The sequence below is a fragment of the Neopsephotus bourkii genome, unplaced genomic scaffold, assembly GCF_033783945.1.
Source record: "Neopsephotus bourkii isolate Nb327-2 ecotype Australia unplaced genomic scaffold, CSIRO-AGI_Nbou_v1 NB_1675, whole genome shotgun sequence".
Taxonomy (NCBI): domain Eukaryota; kingdom Metazoa; phylum Chordata; class Aves; order Psittaciformes; family Psittacidae; genus Neopsephotus; species Neopsephotus bourkii.
In genome coordinates, this window is record NW_026902149.1 from 719,790 (window position 1) to 738,457 (window position 18,668).

Below are 18,668 nucleotides of genomic sequence, written 5' to 3' on the forward strand. Positions count from 1 at the left end.
CAGGGAATGCTCACCGTAGCGAATGCTCCTGAGATCTGACCCCCAGGGGTTGTGACGCGGCACCGCGCGCTCACCGCCGGTGTGCCTCCTGCAGCGTTCCAACGGGAACGGACCAAAACGCTCCCGGGAGCGGCGGGAGGCCATTCCTCCGGACCGCAAGGAGGCGCTGTGCGCGCCGTGCCGTCTCCATAGCGAGGCGGCGGCCCCGCGCCATGGCGGCGGTGTTGAGCGGCGCGGGCGGGGCCGTGTATCGGTCCCGTGACCCCGTGAGCAACCTGCGCCTCCGGTGAGCGGCCGTTCCCGGCCCCAGGCCGGCCTCAGGCCCGCATCCGCCTCCGTCACGCTCCCTCCTTCCCCGCAGGGTCCGCCTCTGGCGGGGCACCTCGTCCGGGCCCTTCCTGCCGCAGGCCCCGCCGCCGCTCGCCAGCCCCGTGCTCCCGGGCCTGGCCGACCGCGCCGGGACCGGTACGTGGGGCCCGAGCAGGGGACGGGGAGCAAGGGGGAGCGGGCGGGCGTAACCGAGCCGTGTCCCGCAGGTGCCCGGCGGCCCCCGGAGGAGGAGGAGGAGGAGGAGGAGGCCGAGGTGGGGTGGCAGGAGAAGCTCTTCAGCCAGGTGGGCCTGCGGCTGACGCGGGCGGTGCTCCTGGGGTGGCCCCGCGGAGTCCTGCTGCGGGGTGACCCGCGATGCCCGAGCGCCCCAGGCGGGCATCCGGCCGGTGCCGGAGCCCGTTCTCGGGCTGTCTGCTGGTATTCCCAAAGGATTTTGTCTCTCTGTGCGATGGGTTTGGGAATCTCGGCTGGAAAGTGTGGTTGGGCTGGGCTGGGGAAAGGCAGCTTTGGTGCTCAACCTGCTGTGCTCTCAGTTTGAGGTGGATCTGTACCAGAATGAGTCTGCCTGCCAGACACCCCTGGACCGGCAGTACTGGGAGGAGATCCGCAAACTGGAGAGGGCTGGAGGCCGGAAAAACTGTCGCATCTTCACCTACACGGATCACGACCGGTTCACCAACCTGGAGGAGGTACCAGTCTGAGTTACACATAGTTTATACAGCAGTGTCTGTCAGAATCACTGGACCTGCCACAGAGGGAACATGTGTCAGGTCTTGGCCATGCAGCAGCAAGCCAGATTTCCTGTATGCAGGAGCGCATACTGTCTCTGCAGAGCAGCTTCACTTGGTGCCTCAGACCTGGGATGAGATCTTCCTGTTTCAGAATGATAGTCCCTCAGCCTGGAGGGACTTGGCTTTGTAACATTGATTTGTAGGTAACTTGCTGGGTGGAGGTTAGCTGTAGTTTACTACAAAACCAGCAAATCTTCTAGCAGTTTGTCTCAGCATGTGAGCATGCTGTTCTCTCCTCCAGAAGTGAAGCTGTGGGAAGGATGTCCTGTTACAATGAAGCTAGTGCCCATCTGTTTCTCTCCTCCAGTACTTCCAGAAGGTAACTGACTCAGAACATGAGGTGCCATCTTATCTGGCAGAGAGGATGGCCAATGTGAGGAGGAGGAGACAAGACTGCAGGCCAATGTGAGTGCAAATGGGCTCAGAGCTTGCTAATGCAGGTTTCCTGGAGCTGGTGCCCCATCCACAGAGAAGCCTGGTCTGTGGAAGTTGAGCTGTGTCAAACTTGGAATCCAGCAGTTCCTTGTTATGGGGGACTGGTGCTGCTTGTGCCGGATTGCTGAAGTGAGCTGTGACTGGTGCTGTTCTGTTGTTGACAGAGAAGCAGGTTCTCTGAAGTCAAAAATCATCACCTGGAAACCCTCAGATGAATTTATAAGGAGTAGTCATGTGATTAACACTCCTGTCCAGACCATGTACATCATGGGGGACTTGGGACCTTATGGGAAGTAAGTAAAATCCTGAAGTGACCTTAATTCCCCAGAAGAAAAACTTGTCTTCCCTCCTTACTCAAATCCTTTTTTCTTTCATTAGTTAAGGGGAGAGAATTCCAAGAGTTTGGTAACTCTGACTTGCTATTTCTTTCTGTCTCTTCCCTCATTTGGGAGGTAACTGCGTGTATCCCTCCAAAAGGCTTTTTAAGCTAATGTAGGAAAGTATGTGTGTGTTTGTTTTTTTCTGTACCCTATGGGCCTTTACCAGCTTGCTGTTCCAGAGCAAGAGTAGTCTCTCTTTAGACTGTGTTTCCTGATGTCTTCCATTAGGCTTGGTCGCAGGGAGTGTGAACATATTCTTTGCACAATCAAGGTGGACGACAATGGAGTGATCACAGTGAAGCCGGACTTTACTGGCACCAAAGGAGCCTACCAGTGAGTGGGGCAGTGCTGGTACTTCCATGGGCTGATAGGTCTGAAACTGCTGTTTCCTGGTCCTGCTTCAGTCAATAGATCAGCACTTTAATTGAGGGATGTTTTTTAACTTTATTCCATGTTATTTAACTTTATTCCATGTTATTTAACTTTATTATTAACTTGTTCTGAGACAAGATTATTCTGTACTTGTGCTTGGCGTCACTGCATGTGGGATGTGTGGGGCTTTGGTGCCAATCCCTAGGGATGGAGTTTATGCATATGCTGGGCACAGGCAAGTCTCCCTTTTTGAGTCATTGATGCTAGCAGGCACTTGGGAATGAGGAGAGGGCCATTAGTGCCCTTGGTTGCTGCACGGGCCTGGTGGAGGGAGGACTGCTGGCACAGTTGATGCTGTTGCTGCCTGTTCTCTGCTTAATGGGGGAATTTTGCCCATGTGTTTTGGGGCTCTGCAGGATTGAAGTGGATGGAGAGAAGCATGAGGTGTGGAAATACACCATTGAGAATGCATCTGTCCAAATGCAGCCAGAGGATGAGGAACGTGAGCAGCGTGTGTTCAGAGACGTAAGGACCAACCTCCACTGATCATACTGACTAGTCCTCTTGATTTGACAAAGGGAGATGTAATTGCGCTGTGACCCTTATAGAGACATAGTTGTGCTTTAGACACCTAAAGGTGACAAAGTGAATATCACTCACAGACAGCCCCAGCTATTTGAAAACTCCAGCAAATATTCCAAGTGCTTTATTTCTCACTGTATGTAGAGGCCTTGCCTGATATTAGTTGTGTTGGCCTCTGCAGTGATGCAGTGAGAAGTGGTGCAAGAAACCACCTAAATTCATGCCTTTCTACTATCACCTGCCAATGGTTTTCCTTTGCTTTTGAGCAGCTGGCAGACGATTTCCTCAATCTCCTTTCTTCCTGTATACTTATTGAATGATTTCTTGTTATCTGGAATGTGCCAGGATCTCATGTACTGATCTTTCTGAATTGCCTTCTTGGATGTGGCAGTTCATAAAGGTACTTAGCATCATAGAATAGTTAGGTTTGGAAAAGACCTTAAGATCATCTTGCTTCAACCCGCTTGCCATGGGCAGGGACACCTCACACTAAACCATGGCACCCAAGGCTTTTTCCAGCCTGTCCTTGAACACTGCCAGGGATGGAGCATTCACAACTTCCTTGGGCAGTCTGTTCCAGTGCCTCATCACCCTCACAGGAAAGAATTTCCTCCTTACATCCGACCTGAACTTCCCCTGTTTAAGTTTGAACCCATTACCCCTTGGCCCATCCCTGCAGTCCCCAGTGAAGAGTCCCTCCCCAGCATCCTTATAGCCCCCTTCAGATACTGGAAGGCTGCTATGAGGTCTCCATGCAGCCTTCTCTTCTCCAGGCTGAACAGCCCCAACTTTCTCATTCTGTCTTCATACAGGAGGTGCTCCAGTCCCCCGATCATCCTCATGACCTCCTCTGGACTTGCTCCAACAGCTCTGTGTCCTTAGGTTGAGGACTCCAGAACTGCACACAGTGCTGCAAGTGGGGTCTCATGAGAGCAGAGTAGAGGGGCAGGATCACCTCCTTTGACCTGCTGGTCACGCTGCTTTTGATGCAGCCCAGCACACAGGTGGCTTCTTTATCCCTTAGAGTGGCCTTTGGTGAGGTGTTCTCTGAAGCTGAAGTTCTCGGCAGTGTTAGCAGTTGCACGCCTTTATTCTCGTAGATTCCTATTTCCCTACTTCTGCTATAGCAGTTAAAAACCCTGTGTACTAAGCCTGTTGACAGCTTAGATTGGGGTTAAGTTACATCCATTACAAACTTTGCAATAAGTAAAAATATAATCAGAAAGACACTTTTCTAATGCGTTTGTTCTGTGGTTGCAGCTGTATGGCCAGTACAAGGAATACCTCAGTGGTCTTGTAGGTTCAGAGTTTGAAATGGTGAGTACCTGAAGCCCTGATGCTTTTGCAGACTCTTGAGCTGGTTAGCATGGCTGCTGTTTGTACCACAGTCTCCAAAGACTGTTTCATTCTAGGGTGTTGGCAGCCTTTACCTTGCAGTAAAGGTCCAAAGGGATGGGTTACAATGGATGTGAGCCCTACAGAGATCCCTCCTGTGTCTGTCAGGCCAGCAGCAGCACGTGCTGAGCACTGCAGTCTCTGTGAGACCGCATGCTTTGTGTGAAGGCCTTTGACTGTACCACTTCAAGAAGATTTATATCTCTTGGGATAGTGATTGCTGTTAACTTCTTGAATGTCAAACGTGTCCTTGTGCCACTTTGTTCAGGTGAACAGCCCTTCCCACCCCCAAACTCTTTTAGTTTCCCTTCTCACTGAATTACCCAGACTACAGTCTTTTTTTTTTGCTCAAATCTTGTTTGTCAAAATGTGAAAGTTCTACTTTGTTATACTTAGTAGAGTGTCTCAGCTTGTCCTGTGCTTCCTCCTCCTTCCCCCACTTGGGGCAAGTGCAGGAACACCTCAGGAGAACACAGGACTATGATTTCTGCAGGTGACTTCTCAGTACATTTTATATCCGTTTTGAAGTCTGTAAGAGACTGATTTACAGAACAGTAAACTCCTGCAGCCAAGGAATTTGGTCTCTCTAGAGAACCTCTCTCCAGAGGCGCTCTTTGCTTCCGGAAAGTGATATGAGAAGCCATGACTCCTACCTGGCCAGCAGTCTGAATCATTCATGTACAAACATCTGTGACATACCTGTATGAGGACTGCTGGGAGGGGATTGTTTGAGGTTCCACCAGTGGTCACTGAGCATTTTACCTTGCTTGTCTGCTCATTCTTACAGACCCTTCCTGGTACACTGCGGCTGTTTGTGAATGGAGAAATAGGTGAGTCCTTATTCTAAACTGTAACTACAGTTAACTGTGGATCTGCGGGGATAGCTGAGGCTTTGAAGGGTCCAAGGGTTCTTGGATCACAGGCTGGTCCAGAGAAGGTGATTCTCGCCCTAGAATCCTTTACTTCTCCTCTCCTGGTTTTGCAGACTAAGGCCTTGAGTGGCATTTCCAGATTGGAGGTTACAAATACTGCAGCTGTGCTAGGAAGACAAACATCTGAAAAAAGAGAGCAAATTGGGATGTTAATAGAGATTATAGCAAAGAAAGCAATTAAGTGTGTGATGTCCCTAATCTGATATGAGGACAGGACTAGTGTAGAGAAGTCTTCTTTGAGGGCCATATTTTGTTACTTTGAAAGCCCTGGCTTTTCCCAGCTTCCAGCAGTAACTGAGAAAACCTGAGGTTATTGGTGCTGGCTCTCCCAAAAGTCTGCTGTGAGTTCTGGAGGAGTTTGGAAGTGAGCAGCTGACATTCATTCTCTCTGCTCAGTTTCAGCTCAAGGCTATGAGTATGACAACCTCTACATCTATTTCTTCGTGGAGCTGCCAAATCGTAAGTGTTCACATTTCCAGCCATATCACAGCAGTTTAAGGGATGAAATGTGCTTCTGCTGGTCCATCAGATCAGCTCTGCTAAAATTCAGTAGAAGTTAATGTTTGCCTGGGATCTAGTTAGAGGTCTTCAGAGCTAAAATTGCATAACTTAAAAAGTTTGGATTAAATTAATATTTGGGAGAAAATAGCATCTTCCTCTCTCATCTCTTCCAAATTAGGCTGGGACACAGAGGTCCATTGGCTTCTCAACCGGTGGTGATGGTGTCCAGCAGCCTGCCCAAAGTTCATCCCTTGTCCTGCAGAGAACAGTCTTGCTATCTTCTCCACCTCAGCAGTGACCTCTCCTGATTTCAGTGCTTGCTGTCATGTTCCATGTTTTGTGCTGACACTAACACAAAATTGACTGATAAATAAGAATTTTGACTTACAAATAAGGCTTCAGCACTAACAGGCACATCCTGCTGCATGTTTAATTTCCCTGAAGCTATGGCTCTGGCTTCCCCTCTCTGTTGATACCCTGACATTTGTCCAAAGAGGTACTGCTTTTGCTACCCAGTGCATTTAGAGAAGTTTGTACTACTTTCTTAAGAAAGGGCTGGTGCTTTTCATCAGCTGTTCCAGGAGGTTGTGGGGAGCAGCCATTGCCTGGAACAGGACAGGGTGGGACACATCTAGGGGATATTCAGTGTGGGTGATGTTATCTGTTATCCCAGTCATCTGGGACTGACATTCTTTGGGCTGCTCTGGTTTGTGAGTCCTCCCTGTCACCCAAAGTGTTCACTGCTGTGCTCATGTTCTCCTCCCAGAGTGGTCGAGCCCAGCGTCTCAGCAGCTATCAGGAGTGACGCAGACCTGTGCCACCAAGGCATTGGGCTGGGTAAGGACACTTTCAGACGTGCAGAGCAGTTTGAACAGGCATTCTTTGAAGTGGAACAGGTGTAACAAGTTACAAATATATTTAGCAAAGGTCTTGGCTTGAGAACTCCTTTCAAGAGCCAAGCATGTTTGGGATTCTCCTCATTCTAGTTATATTTGCCATCTTTCATAGTGCCACTGGTTCCAAATAAAACTAGATCAGATGAAAGTGCTTCAGAGCAGTTTCTGGAATGTCACTTTTTTCTTCCTTCTAGCTGATCGATTGCCTTTGGAGCTTTAATTTTTGTGTTTCAAATTCAAAGTTTTGATTTTGTGTCTCAAATGTTCAGTTAACAAAGCATCGTTTTGGCTGGCCTGGGGCAGGAATGCACAAAGTCAAAACTGATTTCTCAAAATAAAGCCCTCTTCCTGTGTGGGAAGTTGGTTCCATTGCTGTCTCCAGCTCTTCTCTTAGAAAATTCGAATTTTATCAACTTGTAAATGGCTTTTATGTGAGCTAGTTTGCATATCACAAAAATAATTACCATACAGCATTTCTGTTGTACATTGTTTGAAGTATTTTGCTTGGCTCATAGAGAGATTGTGGCAATGTAGTACTCCCACAGTTGGCTGAATTGTCATTTGTGGGTGCTACTCTTTCCCCTTTTTCATTCTTTTTAACAGCCCATTCCGTCTTCATGGCACTCAGGAGTGTACTCAGTAGGTGCACTGTGCAGTCAGGTGTTTGTTAGTGTGATACAACCAATATTGTTTGGGCACCATTACCTGTTTTATACCATTAGTTTTTTTTTCTCTCTTCTCTCTGTGCCCCCTGCAGTGCTGGTGGTGAATTCTCTTGTCCAGGCACTTGATCTGTTTTGTTCCCTCTCTAGGAGAACGTGGCATACTTCAGCTACCCCTTCACTTTGGAGATGTTTTTCACTGAAGGAGCTGAATCAGAAGGTGGGTTTTTCGGTTTTGCTCACTTCCACACGAATTTCCTCATTGCTCTGACATGTAAAACTGAAATCTTTGGATGCAGTGTAGGCCTGGTGCTGTCTGGCACTTTGCTGGCCCCTCTCCAACATGAAAGGACAGATTTAAATAAAGGGAGTTGTTGATCTTTCAGCAGTTGTTTACCCTGTCACCACACAGCCTCTGGACACATACTGTATTTGCCCTGCCCAGCAGTGCATTAGCATTTGTATGTATGCATTGATGTTGCTCTGCTTCCAGGCTGTAGTCAGCTATGTCCAGTTGAAAAACATCTTGGATCCCTTTTCTGCCTTGGGATACCCGGCATGCTGGGCAGTGTTGCCATGCCCCACGTACTGCACAGAGCCCTGGGATACCACAGCAGAAAAACCAGGCAGATTTTTTGTGCACGACTGAAGCTCTGTGCTAAGCCTTACATTTGTAGACACACTCAGTGACCTGTGTAATCTTTGTGTAGTTTATGTCACTCTGAAACTTCCAGCTCTGTTAAGCTGGGCTTTGCTGCCTGTTCCTGCTGCTTCACTGCGCAGCTGCTGCTTCCTCACCAACCCCAGTTGCTCTTTGGATTGCAATTGCTAGGGGCAGCTTTGTGGCATGCCTTGCCACTTGAATCCAGTGCACGTGTTGGATTTGTGTATTCAAGCAGCACTAATGAATTTTCAGCCTAGTTATTCTATGAGTTGTTTCATTGTGGAAAAAAGAAATGCTTGGGGACCCATAGGAGAATCCAACATACTAATCCCCCGATAACGGTGGGAAGGGTCAGAGATAAAGTTTTCTCTGTTTGGCATCAGATCAGTTACAGATTTTGTCTTGTCTGCTCAAAGATAACCGAGGAACCAGCTTGGATTTGCTGTCAGAGCAAATGATGTTCCCAAATTTCAAACATCAGTAATTCTGTTTTCATCTGCTGTTGTAGTTTAAATGCCAAAAGGAGGACATCCTCAAGCCTGAGGGTTCAACTTTTCTGGGGGAAAATAATGACCAACATGTCTCAGTTAGTGGTTGTAGAAGAAATAAAGGAAGGATGTCCTGCTAATGGAGTTGGGCATTTAGTCCTTTGGCTTTTTTTCTCTATGATAGTTTTCCCTCACAAAGCTGTGATCTGCTTCCCTTCCTTGCAGAGAGTCTCCCTCAGTGGCCTGTTCTCTACTTTGAGGTCCTGTCCCTGGATTTCTGGCAGAGATACCGTGTGGAAGGGTATGGTTCTTTGGTGCTGCCAGCATCTCCAGGTAAAACATACTTGGGCAGAATGAGTCTAGAAGACTGGCAGAATGAGGGCAGAAGAGTGTTCTCTTGGGGATGGATTCAGCTGGTCCTGGGGAGGCTTTGCAGGGTATAGCTAGCTGTCTGTGGGGCAGCAAAGAAGGATTTGTTGCATCCTGCACCATTCTGCCTTGTGGAGACACATCCAGTGTTGCTGTTCTTGCTACTTTGGTGGTTCTGTCACCAAACCTTTTGTGATAAAGCTCCTGGGTGGTGCTGCATATCCATCTTTACCACAGCAGTAGAACTCTCTGTCCCATACGGAGTCTGAAGGTTGCAACTGTTCTGACACCCATGTGTAGTAAGGAGATGCTCTTCATGGGCAGGTGGTTCTTTCCACGCTGTGTGACTGATGGGGCTGACTCACTGGGAAATGTTCTAGAGATACAGTGGAGTGTTTCCATTTTCAGCCTCCTGTGGTTTGAGTCAGCAGGTATCCATCTACCATGCTGCCCTTAGTGACTCTGTGTAGGCTGCTGGTCATAGCTGCTAAGGCTGTCCTGTTGTCCTGGGTCAGGTGTCCATAACTTCACCATCCCTACCTGGCGCCCTGTGGAGCTGGGAACAGTTGCTGAGCTGAGGAGATTTTTCATTGGAGGATCTCCTGAGCTGGAGGACATAACCTACGTCAGGACACCATCAACCTTTGAGGTGGGCTCAGTTGCCAGGGCATTGCTCTGGCTTGGAGATGATGGGTTATGCTGTCAGCTTCAGATGTCTGTGGCTGTCCAGACAGCCTAGATTGGGTTTGAACAAGGATGAGGTGGTGGCCCAGTCCTTCTGAGTAAAGAAGTGTCTCCTCTGTGAGACTTGTGGCCATGAACAGAGGAATTGGCAAATGCTGAGGCAGAGCTTTCTGCCTTCTCAGGTGTGTACAGCTTAGAGAAGTGGGTGGACATGGTCCAAAGCCTTGACTTACCCTGCTTGTGCTGGCTCTCTCTGAAAAGTGTCTGTCAGGTCAGCAGTTGTTACCAGCTATAGACTTGTTCCTGTGTTTTGGTAAGGAGTCTGAGCTGTACTGTGCCTGGAAGAGTTTCCTGAAGCAGGACACCGATGGGTGTACGGCGGGCAGAGATCTCATGTTCTTAAGAAAGCTGCTTGCTGGTGTAATGAGCAAGCTGGCCTTGGCAGCTTTGTGTGGGAGCAAACCCTGGTGCAGTTGTTGAAACCTTCCTCCACTACACTTGTGTTTAGGACCTGCCCCAGCACAGCCCTTCTTTCTAGCCTCCCTTTCCATGTGCAGTGGGGAAGGGGGAGACTGTCCCCACAGGAGTGCATGCTGCTGGTGGGCAGTGCTCCTGGGCTCAGCCTGCTGCAGCAGCTTGCAGGCTGCAGTTTCTCTTAACTTGTGCTGCCTTTGCAGGGAGAGCGTCTGAGCCGCTTTGGTTTTCGCACAGAGACAACCGGGAGCGTCACATTCCGGCTGTACTGCCTGCAGCAGTCTAAGTGAGTGCAGCAGGGTACGAGCTCCATCTTGTGTGCTGTATTTTGCCAGCCCTGACCTAACCTGTACCTCTGTGCAGGGCCTTTCTGGAAACCAGTGGCAAGAGGCAGCGCATGCAGAGTGTTCTGGACCAACTTGGAGGCTTCAGACAGCAGAGCTCTGTCTACAGTGTTTTGGGTAGGGCTTTCAGTGTCATTCTCCCTGGCGAGCCTTTGGTTCACATTTGTCCCCTTTTTACAGAGAGGGCAGGGTGTTTCAGGAGAATCTGTTACTGTGAGGATAACTGGTCCCTGCATCATGAGCTCTCTGACTCCATAGCAGAAATTAAATCTGAGGTGGAAACTGCAGGAGGCATGAGGGATAACCACTCTGTGAGGACAAAGCCTACGCTGGGCACTGAGCATAGCTTGTGGCACAGATGCAAAGGCTCTGCCTCCGATTTCATTATGCACGGAGCAAAGACAGTGCTAGAAATAAGTGAAGAGGGCTGCAAGGGCCAGGTGCTTTTTGGTAGCACCTAGAAATAGGAAGTGAGGCTCCAGGGACAGGAGAGATGATGTTCACTAGAGAGAGGCACTCCTCCCCTTCCCTTTGACTGTCTGATGCATTCTGGCTTGCTGTTACCTGCTGTGTTATAGAGGCTTTCCAGAGAGCACGACGCCGGATGCAGGAAGCACGCGAGAGCCTTTCTCAGGACCTCATCAGCACCTCTGCCTCCACTGTGCACCAGTCGCAGGAACCTTGATCGACCACCTCTGCTGCAGGCGAGTGTTTAACATCGCTCCCACACAAGCTCCATTTGTTCAGCAGGAGTCACAGTGCTGGTGTTGGGAAGCTTCTGAAGCCCTTCTTTTGTCATTTTCCCTGGGTGAGGGTAGGAGCCTGTAGCAGATCCCGAATAGCTGCACTTCCACAGGTAGCTATGGAATGAGCTCCATTTTCTCAATGCATTTTGTTCCCAGGCTCTAACGATACAGCCAATTGTTCACTTTTCTGCTGAGCAGACTAAAATAATAACATAGGACCTGTGGAGCCTTGAATGCCTTTTCAGGAGTTAAGTAGTAAATGGTGAGAATCAAGTCTGCATGATGTGGTGTGTTTATTTTTCTTCTTCAAGAAGAGGAGGTGTTGAAGGTCAGGGTGTAAATGCTGCTTGAGAGTTATTGAAATGAGTAGAGAACTTCAGAAGTTCTGATAATTGTTGTCAGTATTTGTAGCTATAGGTCAGTCAACAGTAAAATGAATCTGTCCACTTGTGCCTTAAGATTGATTCATTCCTCTAGAGAGCTTTCTGCCACATGTAATATATGAAATCAAACTAAAGGAATTATGTTTGGCAGATGGAGAACTGGCAAAGAGGCTTACATTCAGTGGTTCCTTGTATGTGCATGTTTCTGACTCTGCAGTGATGATCAGGAGGATTCTTTCTGTTCAGAAATCCAGCTGAAAACATGCATTCCCATTAGTTCCCAGTAGAACTCTGGCTGGGTTGGACAGGTTGCAGATAAGGGCAGATTCGAACATTTGCACAGCAGCTGAACTTTGAACTGTTGTAGCTGTTCATTTGGGTTGTGGTTCCTTGTTCCATCTCTGGTTTCAGGATGCTGTATTGCTTCCTGGGAAGCACGTGTGTACCCAGTCTCTACCCACTTTCTTCTTTTCTCAGGCTGGTTTCCCCCTGCTGCCATTTTTGTTCCTGTCTTAAGGCTACCTGCAGACTGATGGTGCTGTGTTGATCTGTGCACAAGTCACAATTCCCTGTGTTCTCTGCTCCCAGCAAAAAGGATAGAAAGAAAAATCTCAGGCTGAGACTATACAGATCTGAATGTTTCTGTTGAGTTAGAATTCACAGGCAGAATATAGAATAGGAATTGGCCTTCCTCCTTGTGCTCTGCATGTTCTTCCTTTGCAGGGAACATGAGGGTCGTGGTTGCAGCTGTGTGTGATTGTTAATACATTCTCCTCTTCCCTGGTACTCCGTTATCTCCTGTCTTCCTTGCTCCCTTCTTGCTGTTTTGATCTTGTCCCAGCCTTCACTGGGAAAACCAAACTCCTGCGTTTGTTCCTCCTCGACCTTTGTTGTAAGTTCCACATCTGTCAGCTTGGAGGTCTGGCAAATTCAATTACAGCAGGGTTTTTGCACTCCCTCCTTGCCTGCTGCCCCTCTGTTTTGATGGCAGAGGCTGCCAGCATGTATTAGATAGCATGGCCTGTTAAGCAGAGCACAGTGTCCTTGGCCTCGAGCTGGATGATGTGTCTTGCGCATGAGTCAGGTCTCCACTTTTGATGTGGTGGCTGTGAAGGCACATGCCCAGTTTGGAGCAGCAGAATTGAGGTGTGTGCTCATGATGGTCTTGAACAGTCACATTTTGCAGAGCTTGACCCACTCAGTGCCCAGGGGTGAAGCACTCGGGGAGAATGCAGCACTTGCTATCTCTTGGTTTTTGATGCTCATTCACGTCATGGCCCTGTGTGTTTATTGCAGGCTATCTGAGCAATACTTGATTTCCCTCTGGGTATTTCTGTTGTGCTTATATAGCTTATAAAAATAATTCAGCTTATAATAGCTGAATTGCACATCTCAGAGACCCTTCTCAGGACTGAGTTACAAGGTTAAGAGAATACTCTTTTTATCAATAATGTAACAGAACACCTTTCTGACGGAGATCATGCCAACGGCAGAGCCTGTCACAGAGTAGACTCTACTGGTTAGAAGGTCACGTTCCTGACACATGCTTGTTGCTCAGTGCTTTTATGAGGCAGGATTTGCTGAATTGAGTGTATTAGCTGTTAAGGTCACACAGAGATGCAGTAAGGTTTACATCATGGTAGGACTTTTGCTGGATAAATAGTTAATTTTACGCTTAAGAGTGTAAAATCTCACAGGAACTCAGGAGAGGAAAATTGAACCAAGCAGGCAATTCTTCCAAAGTAAGGCATTGTTAGCAGATTTACACCTTTGTACTTGCAGCCTCCTTGGCCTGACAGAACAAAAGGGTGCTCATAAATGATGTTTTGGAGAAATCCTTCTGCAAATGTTGTTTGAACATGCTTTTTCATAAATATAAACAGCAGGTACATATACATGTATGGAAATATGGATCTTTAAGTCAAAACTGGTTTTTGGCGCAGGGCTTGTGCTTTGAGCTTGCCAAGGAGCCCAGCCACCTGGAGCAGCAGGGGCTGTGCATCCACAAGGTATGCACAGGTGAAGTAAGAGATGGCCCATGGGGGCAGCAGAGGCCTGTGACCTCACTTTCAGCCCTGACAATTTCCCCTGTACAGAGCCTTTGCAGTGAAACTCAACGGGAGAAGGGAGAGGAAGAGACAGTTTTGGGTGCATCAGAGCTTGGGACAAGAGAGCACTAGTTGATAGGATGGGAGCCTGGCAGGCTGGGGGATGCTGTGAACTGAGTCTGGATCCTGCAGCCTTAACCCATGGTGTGGTCTGCATGGGGGCAGGAGCCAGCTCAGTCCCTAGGGACCTTCTGGGCATCTCATTAAATAAACTGGGGAAACAAAGGGTAATGTTGGTAGAAATGGTGGCTTGGTGGACGAAAAGGCTGTGGGCAGTTGGCAGGGCTTGTGCAATGTAGATCAGCAGCTATTAGAAGTTCCAGTGTAAATGTAACAAGTAGGAAATGGAGAAATGAGTCGTTGAGGTGACTGGGGAGCTGCTTTCCACTGATGAAGGCAGACCAAAGGAATGGTGTTTGCTCTCAGCTAAGGAAGAACTGGGCTATGATAACTTCAGACTGCAGCCTTGCCAGCAAACCTCAGCCACTTCTTTGGCTTGGTCCCATCCCAGGGCTTGCGAGGGCCCCGGCCACAGCAATCCTCCCCTTATGGGGCTGCCCTGGGGCAGAAGGAGCTGCAGCAGGCATGTGTCCTGCAGAGATTCATTGCTGTGTAGCATGTGAGGAGGGAGAGGAGTGCTTCATCTGCAGTGTGCGCTTTCAGTGCTTGTTACTAAACAATTACTGGTGCCTGCTTGTTGTCTCGGTGTGTTTTAACCTTAGCCCCCGGGTTGGAGTGTCAAGAGGAGAGCTCCCTGCAGGCGCTCTCCTGGCAGTGAAGTGAAGGACTGGGCTGCTTTGCCTTTCACCCCCAGCTGCCTTTTTATTACACTTACTGTCTTCTCAGGGTGCAGCCTGTGTTCCTGAAGCTGATGTCAGTATTTCAGTGCAAGCCAGAGTACAACTGACCCGAGCACTCCATTGAATCAGTCAAAGAATAAAGTGTCTGTGGGGCCTTTTTCCTGCACTGAAATGATTGCTTTAGTTTGATTGAATTTTCCTCACTGCTTTGGTTTGCACAGGTTTTGAAAGTGAACCCTAGTGCTGTGTAGACTGGAGGTGATTCCCTTTCTCATCTGTCAGGATTGTTTTCTAGAGTAACACAAAATCAGAAAGAACTGATGGAATCAGACTTCTCTGTAATTTATTCACAAGTTCTTATACTTAAAGAAAATCTGACTTTCAAAACAGTTTCTGCAGTGTGTGAGAGAAAAATATGTCTTGGAGATGTGATTCCAGGTTGTTTCAAGCTTTCCAGATCTGACAAGGAGAGGACTGGTCCTTTGGGCAGGAGTGAATGGTGGCCTTCCTGCAACTTCACTTGCCCTTGGAAAACCTCAAAAGTCAAGCTGGATACCAAGATCTAGTCCACTGCTTTCCTTCAGGCAACATAAGCTTGACTTAAAGCCCATTTGTTCAACCTGTTCTTTACATGAAGATGGAGACTACAGATCACCCCTTCCAGATGGGGTTTGGTTTGTTTTTTATATAGCAAATTTTCTTGTACCGAGCAATTGACAGTGGCAGCTTGTGCCTGAGCTGAGCAAAGCCTGTGCTTGGGCTGCTGCTGGAGGCGTGAAGAGGAGGGAGTGTGTGATTCCTGCCAGGTGGTTATTGTTCCTCTGGGGGGTTCCCATCCCACGCTGCCAGTGCCTGTGATATCTTGTTTTCTGCTGCTGGTATCCTTGTGAGCACTGTGGTGCTCTTACGGCTCTGGAGGTGGTATTGGCAGTCTGAGAGATCAGACAAACTGTAACCCACATGAGCGGCCACTTCTCTTGCTGCTGGGAACACAGAGCCCAGCTTGCTCCTCAACACTTCACCTACAATGTCCAGTGTTTCCACTGCAGTTGTGCTTGCAAGGCCTGGATTCCCTCCTTCTTCCCCTTGGTCACCTCTCCTTTTCCAGCCTTTCCCCTCTCCTGTCACATTTTGATTTTTTTTCCTTCTTTTTGTGCATGTCATGGAATCACAGAATCACAGGGTGGTTTGGGTTGGAAAGGGACCTTAAAACTCATCCCGTTCCAACTCCTGGCATGGGCAGGGACCCCTTTCACTGGAGCAGCTTGCTCCAAGCCCCTGTGTCCAACCTGGCTTTGGACACTGCCAGGGATGGGGCAGCCACAGCTTCTCTGGGCACCCTGTGTCAGAGCCTCAGCACCCTCAAAGGGAAGAACTTTTGCCTAAGAGCTCATATAACACTCCCCTCTGTCAGTTTAAAGCCATTCCCCTTGTCCTGTCCTTTCACACATAGACCTCTGTATATGTATAGATCTGTCTGTTCCTTTCTGTAGTTTGATCCTGGATGCAGTTTTGGCCCTGTTTTTGCTATGCTGCTCACTCTTCTCTGTTAGCACCCAAAGCCCCTGTGTGCCTCTGCAGCTCTTCACCCCATGGCAGCAGAGCTGAGCTGTGATGCTGTGGCACCCGCTTGTGCCATCACCACCTTCCCAGGGTTCCCAGAACCTAGGGCTGAGCAAAACCACTCTGAGAATGGTACAAGGTGCGCAGGACAGGATGGGCTGGAAGTGGTTGGACACACCAGTGTGGGCCATCCAAAACTGCAGCCAGCGGACAGGCCCCCTGTGCACGGGGCACAGTGCTTCCCCTTTCCCGCATCAGTCAGATGCCTTTCTGGGTGCATTGCCTCAGGCACTAGTAGTGCAGTTTCCCTTCCCTGCTAACATTACGTCCTTGCTCACTGGTGTTCCTGCTTCTCTGGAGCTCGGCTGGACTCCTGGACATGGGCAGTGTGGAGACAGGAGTCCTGTCCTTGGAAAAGCAATGGTGAAGCATCCTCTTACCGTTTGGGCAGGTGAGATTGTAGACAATACTGGCTTTTCAAGAGTGACTTTTTAATGACTGCTGACATGGAGAGAAGCATTTGGAGTTATGGCTGTTGGCATCATCTCTGCTCCCTGAGCATGGGGAGAAGGAACATGGGGCTTGTGACTGTCAGACATGCCACAGTCCTCCCCTTGCCAGCGTTTCCTGATGGGCATGGGCAGCATGGACCATGAGTTATGCGTTGAGGCTCTTGCACAGGGAGCTGGGGCAGAGGGGCCCATCTTAACCAGCTCATCCCTGCCTTTTCTCCAAGATCCTGCCTCTCTCATGGCATAGGACTTAGCCTGTGTTCTTGGCACTGAGGAAGGCTCCCTCAGCACTGCTGCACTCATTGCCTCCAGTCTTGGCTTTCCAATCTATTCCTCGACATACTACTTCTGACAGCTGCTTCAGGATCTCTGTCCTGTGCCTCCAAAGGGAACAGTGTCCCTGAAGTGGCAGTGGTGGATGCAGAATGAATTAACAACTCCAGGTGGTTTCTGAGCTGCAGCCAAGCTGCAGGTCTTGCTGCTCCCCTCCCGTGTCATGGGGAGCGTGGCCAAGCTCTGGATTTCTGTTGTGTCCATGCTGTCAGCCTTGCTCAGGGCCAAGGGCTTGCTTTTCTCTGCATTGCTGCTGAGGGTTAAAGCTGTATCTCCTCACTGTGCATTGCTTGAGCTCTCCCAGCAGCAGTTGCAGTCCAGTCTCCTGCTGGAGGCAAGTCCTCAGGAACAGCAGGGTTGATCTTAGACCAGCCGCAGCATCCACCAGCATCTTCCTGCAACCCCTGCTCAAAATCCCGTGGTAATCCTTCCTGTGTAAGCGGAGCACATGCGACTCTGGCTGCTCTGCTGCATTTGCCGTTGCTGTCAGCTGCCTCACTCACCTGAAAGCTCTGCAGAACATAGGTGCTGCAGGCACAGGCGCTGCTCAAGCCAGGTGTGCCTCTGACTTTTGTTTCTTTGCAGTCCCAGCACGAAGGAAGAGCAGCCTGAGCCTCCTCCGCTTGGTCCCTCCATCTCCAGGGCTCTTGCGGGGCTGCTCTCCCAAACAGCACTGGAGATGCCCATGTCTCAGTTCTTAGGATCAGAGGCGGCTCTGCCCGTTGTGCCAGCTCTTGCCATACTTGCAGTCACTTGCCGGTTTCATTGTCTCAGATGTCAGGGCCCCAGGCATCTTGCCTTTCCCACAGAGACATTTAAAGCAGTTTAGGGTTTGCTAAGGCCGTTTCTCATTGAGATACAGGCTTCCAGTTCCAGGGGTTATGTGCACAGAGCATGAACCTGGAGGACCAGGGGAAGAGGTCTTTCTGAAGACACTTGGATTTGGATGGCTGGACGGTTTGCAGGGAGCATGAGTAAGGTTTTCATGGGACATCCCTGGCAGTGTTCAAGGCCATGTTGGACACAGGGGCTTGGAGCAAGCTGCTCCAGTGGAAGGGGTCCCTGCCCGTGGCAGGGGTTGGAGCTGGAGGAGCTTTAAGGTCCCTTCCAACCCAAACCATTCTGATTCTACGCCGACATTTCTGCTTGGTTCTCACCTGGTTTAGGACACCAGGGCTGCTCCTGTGCAAAGCCACCCCCTCAACTGCTGCCCCCGGCGCCTGTGCCAGGAGCGCTGGGAGGAGGACGAGGCCCGACTCCCGCACCAGGAGCACCCCAGCAGTGGCCGCCCCGTTGATGCTGGGTCCATCCAGGGCTCGATGTCACCGGCGGCCCCGAGGGAGGCCCAGGTGGATTCCCCCCCCCCCCCCCCCACCGCTGCCGCCGCCCCGGCTCCCCCGCCCCGGTCCCGGTGGCGGCTCCGCTCCGCGCATGCGCGGCTCCCGCCCCTCCCTGGCGCACGGCCGGGCGCAGCGGCAGCATGAAGGACCGGACCGGGGAGCTGCGCGCCGTGAGTGGGGGGGCTCGGGCCGCGGGGGGGGGGGGGCCGGGGCTGGCACCCCCGAGCCTCGTGGCGATGTCGGGGCCAGAGCGGGGCTCCCCGGGCTCCTCCCGCTCCGGTCTCCCCGCTCCGGTTCTCCCCCGGGGACGGGCGGTTCGAGCGGCGGGCGCTGGCCCCGGGGGGGGGGGCACCCATCTCCCGCGGGCACCGACTGCTGGCGGGGCCGAGCCCCGGCGGGCTGAGGGCGATGAACGGCGTGTTTATTATTGCAGGCGGCGGAGGGCAGCGCCCGGTGCGGGGGTGCGGGGCTGCGGTGGGAGCTCCCGCGGGCAGCGGGGCCGAGCAGTGCCGGAGGCCCCCCGTTACCCCCCGGGGCCGCTTCACGCCCCGGCCGCCCCCGTTTGCTTTTTCATTCTCCGGGCT

The 18,668-nt window shown here is 50.4% G+C and overlaps 2 protein-coding genes across 4 annotated transcripts in view; both read left to right on the forward strand.

Moving 5' to 3' along the window:
• Positions 1 to 161: 161 nt before the first annotated feature.
• On the forward strand, positions 162 to 11,491 carry MKS1 (MKS transition zone complex subunit 1). Of its 2 annotated transcripts, XM_061375750.1 has the most exons (18): positions 164 to 286; positions 362 to 465; positions 537 to 613; positions 864 to 1,019; positions 1,429 to 1,526; positions 1,721 to 1,849; positions 2,165 to 2,269; positions 2,725 to 2,833; positions 4,151 to 4,207; positions 5,073 to 5,115; positions 5,614 to 5,676; positions 6,485 to 6,555; positions 7,427 to 7,496; positions 8,654 to 8,761; positions 9,313 to 9,446; positions 10,159 to 10,241; positions 10,319 to 10,416; positions 10,878 to 11,491. In XM_061375750.1, the coding sequence occupies exons 1-18, from the start codon at positions 213 to 215 to the stop codon at positions 10,982 to 10,984; spliced, it is 1,686 nt and encodes a 561-aa protein (XP_061231734.1). In that variant the 5' UTR covers positions 164 to 212; the 3' UTR covers positions 10,985 to 11,491. The 2 variants fall into 2 exon arrangements, 1 of the variants encoding a protein (XP_061231734.1); XR_009728833.1 differs by lacking the exons at positions 10,319 to 10,416; positions 10,878 to 11,491 and having other exon boundaries at positions 162 to 286; positions 8,613 to 8,761.
• A 6,657-nt stretch (positions 11,492 to 18,148) lies between these two features.
• Positions 18,149 to 18,668, forward strand: part of STX1A (syntaxin 1A) — a 59,660-nt gene continuing 59,140 nt past the window's right edge. The window contains exon 1 of one of the 2 annotated variants that reach the window (XR_009728834.1): positions 18,149 to 18,254. Coding sequence is in view for 1 of the 2 variants with exons in the window: in XM_061375772.1 (XP_061231756.1) it covers positions 18,225 to 18,254 (30 nt within the window). In the remaining variant the exon portion in view is untranslated. The remainder of the gene's footprint in view (positions 18,255 to 18,668) is intronic. The other variant, XM_061375772.1, reaches the window with a different exon arrangement.